Source organism: Meleagris gallopavo, chromosome Z (assembly GCF_000146605.3).
Source record: "Meleagris gallopavo isolate NT-WF06-2002-E0010 breed Aviagen turkey brand Nicholas breeding stock chromosome Z, Turkey_5.1, whole genome shotgun sequence".
NCBI lineage: Eukaryota > Metazoa > Chordata > Aves > Galliformes > Phasianidae > Meleagris > Meleagris gallopavo.
Window position 1 is genome coordinate 30,564,324 of NC_015041.2, and position 6,367 is coordinate 30,570,690.

The following is a 6,367-nucleotide window of genomic DNA, read 5'->3' on the forward strand; positions in this document are numbered from 1 at the left end:
TGTGACCAAAATAATATTCCAAACATTTTTTTCAAATTTCCTTGTTAAAAAGAATAGCCTCACTCATAGCTATTGTAACAGTGGTCCTGGATCTTCTCTGTGACAGCAGCTTGAATATAAGGAAGGAAATACCAGTCTGCATTTTATGCAAACAGAAATATATGCATTTAAAACAATACATACATTATTGTATATGCATCATTGTGGGAGGAGAAAAAAAAAACTCTTATTCATGGCTTTTTGGAGCATACATGTTACCATATGGATTTGTCATTACAATGTTCAAATGGCACCTGTTGAGAAAAGATGGTGTCTGAATTCCTCCCCCTGCTTCAGGTCTAAGAAGACAAGGCTTATGCAATTTATCCATCCATCTATTTATCCATCTATCAATATAGCTTCTTCTTCTCTTTGAAAATTTCCTCCAATCTTCTTATTTTTTTTTTCTCCATAACTTTTTTCACCTGAACGAAGCACTGCTATTTTTCGCCTGTTCTAGCAAAAGTAACGTAATAAGTTCAGGAACAGACTGAACCTCTAGTAATTTGTAGTAATTTGTAACAAAGCTTTCTCAGAATGTGACAAATTGGGAAAATACGATAATTACATCAGCTAAATAAAAGAGATTATAATAAAATTAGTAGTCATAGAGTTAGTGTAGAGAGGAGGTTTCACATTTAAGTTGGTAAATTAAAGATAGCACCCATCAGAGTGCCTTGTTGATATCACCACTTACATGTAATTTTTTCTGAGGGTAATCTGAAGTACAGGCAAAACAACTGCAGGTAACAGTTTATGCGTTTATGGGGCCAGTAATGGGAGCATCGGGTTCCTTTTGTTGACTCTTCTCTGTCACATTTTGCTTTTTCCCAGATGGGAAAGTACACCCTGGACTGCCTGCTCCTCATCCTGCGGAGGGGGCATTCAAAGCCGCAGTGTCTCCTGTGTGGAGGAAGACATTCAAGGGCATATTAGCCCCGTGGAAGAATGGAAATGCATGTACACTCCAAAGATGCCTCTTGTCCAACCTTGCAATATATTTGACTGCCCAAAGTGGCTTGCTCAGGAATGGTCACCGGTAATGTTTCACTTTGATGATTTTGTGTTTTGTATACTGAAAACATATCTTCAATGCAGAGAATAATAGTTTAGTGAGCTCGTTGAATTAGAAACTTTTATTATCTTTCTTTCTCTGTTTCAATTCACACTATTTGTCTAAATACAAAGTAAATGCAAAGGCTGTGAATTAATAAGATTTAACAAGGTTAGGGAAAATGATGGAAAAATAAATCAGATTTGATGTTGATTAGTGATCCTCTACTAAGAATAGGCTGAGAACATAAATGCACACAACAAAAGCAGTAAGCTGTTCATAATCAGGTAACAGCATGTGTCCTATAACTTTTCAACCAAAAATTGTGCCATAAATTTCTAATAATTTTCTAGAAAGTTATAAATCCATAAGTGACTGGGTTTTTATGCTTATTATTCTTTGTCCCTGAGTCTCCTTTATTTTTCCTGCAAAAAAATGCCTGTTTTTTTAGTCTTGAATTCGGGTTCTCACCACCCTAATTTTTCTACAAGTGAGATGAGTTCTTAGAAGTTAAGCTATTTTATCCACAGATTAGGTGTTCTTTATTGATTGCAAAGTGTTTAACAAGCAGCTATCTAAGAACAAAGTAACGCTGGTCCTATCCATAAACCTTCCCAGTGGTTGCTAGGTTTGATCTTGACCCGTTCAACCACTTTTGAAACAACCCGCATGGGGAAAAGAGTGATGTACCTTAGCAAAAATAAATGAAAAAAGACGTAAGAAAGTGTCTTTGGGAAGAAAGCCTGAATAGTTTCCCATTCTGTTTGGTGCCATGTTCCAAAATAGCTGAGTGTCACCTCTCTTAACACATAAGTTTCAGTACTTTGCCCAAGCAAAGCAGAGTGGCTCTAGATGAAGCTGACAGGGTGTTACTAAGCATATCCATTTTGGGATGGATGGCCACAAGCCAAGTAGCCAGTCCTAAGAGTGTGGCACAGCATAAGAATTCCAGAGGCTAAAAGTCCCAGCCAAGTATATGTGCAGAACAAAAAGGCAAATATTTGTGTCGATTTTATGTTTTATCCATAACTGCTAAATATAATGAATAGTACATGAACATGGTTGGGTGTTTCTGCATCACCTTTTGCCCTGTGATTTCTATTGCACATTCTTTTTTTATGTATTGCTCCTACAACATACTGCAATCATTCCTTCATTTCTCCTCTTCTATTTTTCCAGTGCACTGTGACCTGTGGACAAGGGCTCAGATATCGTGTGGTCCTTTGCATTGATCACAGGGGGATGCATACAGGAGGCTGTAGCTCTAAAACAAAGCCACACATAAAAGAGGAATGCATCGTACCCACTCCTTGTTACAAACCCAAAGGTAATGAGAGAAAGATTCTTACGAATTTTTGTGTCTGTATGCTGACTAAATTACAGAAATTTCTGGACTACAGAAATGTAAGTGATTTTAATTTCCCTAATTTAGAGACATAAACTCCACCATAAGAAAAGAATCAGTCTCTTTTGAAAAATGAATCGATATCTTGGTGAATATTATGAGCATTTATTATTTGAAATAAGTGTGACCTGTGGCCTGATGATGATCCAGGATGGAAAAGTGAAATTTGGAATTTTAATTTCTGTGCTCACTGTCCTATGACAGACAAATTTGTCAATTTGCAAGGTACCAGTTTATCTGGAGTGTGGGACTTCACTGATCTGCCAATTACCAAAGTTGCAAAACTCAGATGCTGGCCCTCAGGAAAGCAAAGGGTATTTTGCACTGTGCTCTGCTGAAGGATGTGAGCTCACTCAGTCTGCATCTCAGGATGAATAAAAGGCTCTGCTATCATGACTGAGCTTCATCTAGAGATGCAGTGGCCTTGCGCTCAGTTAACCAGCTGAATCTGTGAGGCTTTATCCATTTATCACATTCAGAACCCATGCAAAGAAAGCTGCTGTCTGCTTGCAGCATGCAGTGTAAGCAAAATGCATTAAGATGCTGAAAACCAGATGATGCATACCACCCACAAATGAGTTCTGCCTAGGGAATGTGGAAGATGCAAGACCAGCTAGGAAGGTTTGCTTGCATCTGTCAAGACATTTCTTCCAATGGGATTTGTCTAGTAATTCCACATGGCTGTTTTCTGGAGGTACACTCTTGCAACTGACTGTCATCTTTACCAATTCTTGTGCTGCCCTTTGCAATACATAACATCATTAATGTCTGAGTAGAGACGACTCTCACTTTCTTCCACTTTCTCCCATGGGATGGAAAGCTCTTTATGAAACATGGTATGTTGCTAGGATTTGATTTTAGTTTTCATCTTGGTTCTGTAATTTTTCCCCCATAATGCAAGTGGTAATATTTGAAGATACATGTACCTGAAAACTAAATCATACTTTCTGAAAAGAGCTGGACTAGATGGTCTCCAGAGGTCTCTTCTAATACAAATTGTTCTATTTGTGTGATGGAAGTTTGTCCTTTTTTATGTCTTGAATCTAGCATTATAAATTTAAATTTAAATTTAATTGTTGTAGTAAAGTACCTCAATTCTGTTGAATGTTTTAGTCTTAGTTTGCTTTTTCCTTCCATACCTGGAATAAAATAAAGCAGGAAAACAATGTTCTTAGCTGATCGAAATAGCAAAATAAAACATATGGAATACTCTTTTTAACACTCTTTGCAAAAGAAAACCAGAATGCAAATAATTGATGTAATTTATTTCATTTTCTTTTATTCATGTACTGAGGCACTTTATCTTACAACAATAATGGGAAAATACAGTATAACCCTAGATTAAGTAGTAATTTTCAATTTTTATTGAGAATGTGCATTTATTTAATAAAACTTTCTGTAAAATGTAGGTTCTATTGTTTTTATACTCTCCTATAAAAGTAGAGATTTTACTTTAATCTCTAAAATTAAAAGTTCTTCATTTGCTTATATTAGGAGTAAATTTCACTCATTTTTTGTCAAAGCAGCCTATACAACATCAGCATTTCTCATCCTCCAAATTATTTTACAGCATAGATGGCAATTGATTTTATCTCTCTCCTGCTGAATGCACATTTTTAAAAAACAAAAGTTATTTAAAGAGTCACATAGCAGACAACTGTACGTGAGAGCTTTTGTTTTTTACAAGTACTTGAATCTGAGGAAATAAAGCATAGAAGTAATATCTGGCTTTCCAAAACTCATAAAGTGGGCTACAGTGCATATAAATAGAACTATCTCCTACATATTTTGGATAACAAAAGTGGTAAAATATAGATTGAACTAAGAGCAATGCTGGCAAATATTCATCCTCAAATGGCACTAGTAAATATATTAGAGTAAGAACTTGGCAAGATATTTCTGGGAGAGATGCATAGTTATTAAATTGCTGTCCCTTCTTTCCTCAGTTAACATCTTACTCCAAGAAAATTTACTTGACAAAAGTTGCAGTAGCTGTGAAATCAAGTTGTTAATCATTTTTCCTCTGTGATAAAACTAACAGTTTGGAAATTTCATGTGCATGCATGAAAGGTTCCTTCTTATTCACAATGAAGTTATTGAAAAATCTTAAATATTCTGAATGACATTAATCTTTCCTGTTGATGAGTACAAATCTACACATTACCTAAGTCAAAAAGGTTTAGGTGGTTTGTGAGTGGCCAGTAAGCCTGGTCCTGGTTCTCTTCCGTGTCCTGAGTTTCATTCTGCTGTATTTGTGTCTTTCTCTTTATTCTGACCCGAAATATTTTGTTAATATGCAGAGCTTGTTTTCAAATTATGGTGCCAAATTTGCTCTTACGTTATGCCCCTGTAGAGTTAAAACAGCTCCACTGCCTTCAGCTGAAATGCTCTGCTTTGACACTGCATGAGAGCAGAATTTGGCTGAAAGAATTGAATGGTCCTGCACTCCCCAGAACAGAGCAACTCATTATGTTGTGTGCATATCCTGGACGAGAGAAAAAGCAGCCCCACTGTTTTTCATCAGAAATGACAGAAAAAGTATCAAGCTCATTTTTTAAATCCACATAGCTGATGAACTGATAAAGTTAAAAAGTATAGCTTGACCATTTTATTACAGTTTCTCTTTTTTTGGGGTATCACTCATCAAATCAGGATTTTCTTCTTTTTTGACATCTATCAAAAGCAGGATTAAGGCATCCTCTGAAATTCTAAAATTCAAGCATAAGCACAAGTATTTTATATATTTTGCCTTCAAAGCATCAATGGAGGTCATTACACTTCTAAGTATCGCTCTGAAAAATACTTGCTAAAGTTTCAGTTTAGTAGCCCAGTTGCATCATCTGTAAAGTAACTATCTGATCATATAACTAATCTTGTGAACTTTATAATCCAGCTGACAACTACATAGTAACAATTCCATAATTCCGTCTCTCTCCTTTCTCTTCTTGAGCTCAACCTCCATGTGAAAGGAGGCATGTGTATATTCCAAGCACACTCAGTGAAAAAGCAAAGGCTGGCACACATGGGAGCATTGCTGCTGCATGGTTTCTGTTTTCACATACTTGCATTTGTTCTGTAGAGAAACTTCCCGTGGAAGCAAAGTTGCCGTGGTACAAACAAGCTCAAGAGCTGGAAGAAGGAGCAGTGGTGTCCGAAGAACCTTCGTAAGTCTTAAAAAAATTTTCACAGCAGGCACGTGTGAGATGAGGATCTGAAGCCTGTGCTGAACTGACATGGTCTCTTGAAATTATATTTGTTTCTTATTAGAGGATAAAGGCCAAATCTAGCTCCATGGAAATCAGAGGACTTAAGGCTGTGTCATATTTAGATGTGAAGAGGCAGAGTCTAAGAAGACAAATGCGCATTGAATTTGAACAAATACATTTATGTTTTATTTAAGTTCATTTACAGTGGTATTACAATAAGATTCTGTCTGCCTGAATTAGTTTTACAATCCCCACTACCACTGTATCTCAGTGTTCAGCACCTTTATTTATTGTCACAATACTCCTGTGTAGTAACAGGTAAAATACAGGGCAGCCAATGAAGAAATCCTCCTCAGGAATAATGTAATATCAGTTAATGATGTGAATTAATTTTAACAGGAAATAAACTAGAACCCCAGAGCTCTGGTTTGTATGCTGTATTTCCACTTACCTTCTTTCATGGATTTTCCCCTCCTTGTTCTTCTAGACTCTTAACAGTCTTTTCCTAGCCACTTTTGCAAGAGTGATCTGTCAGTACCTTGTATCCCATTAGTATCTATCTCTTCTTCCTGCTGTGGATTCTTTTGGATAACAGATAGACCTATTTACATAGACTGAAAATCCCTTCCCCTTCTCCTTCCCCTTTTCCTACCCTTTCCCCTT

The 6,367-nt window shown here is 36.5% G+C and overlaps 1 protein-coding gene across 1 annotated transcript in view; it reads left to right on the forward strand.

Moving 5' to 3' along the window:
* ADAMTSL1 (ADAMTS like 1) overlaps positions 1-6,367 on the forward strand; it is a 159,578-nt gene that overhangs the window by 68,051 nt on the left and 85,160 nt on the right. Inside the window, exons 6-8 of the mRNA XM_031557287.1 lie at positions 874-1,078; positions 2,273-2,420; positions 5,578-5,662. Of these exons, the coding sequence (XP_031413147.1) occupies positions 874-1,078; positions 2,273-2,420; positions 5,578-5,662 (438 nt within the window). The remainder of the gene's footprint in view (positions 1-873; positions 1,079-2,272; positions 2,421-5,577; positions 5,663-6,367) is intronic.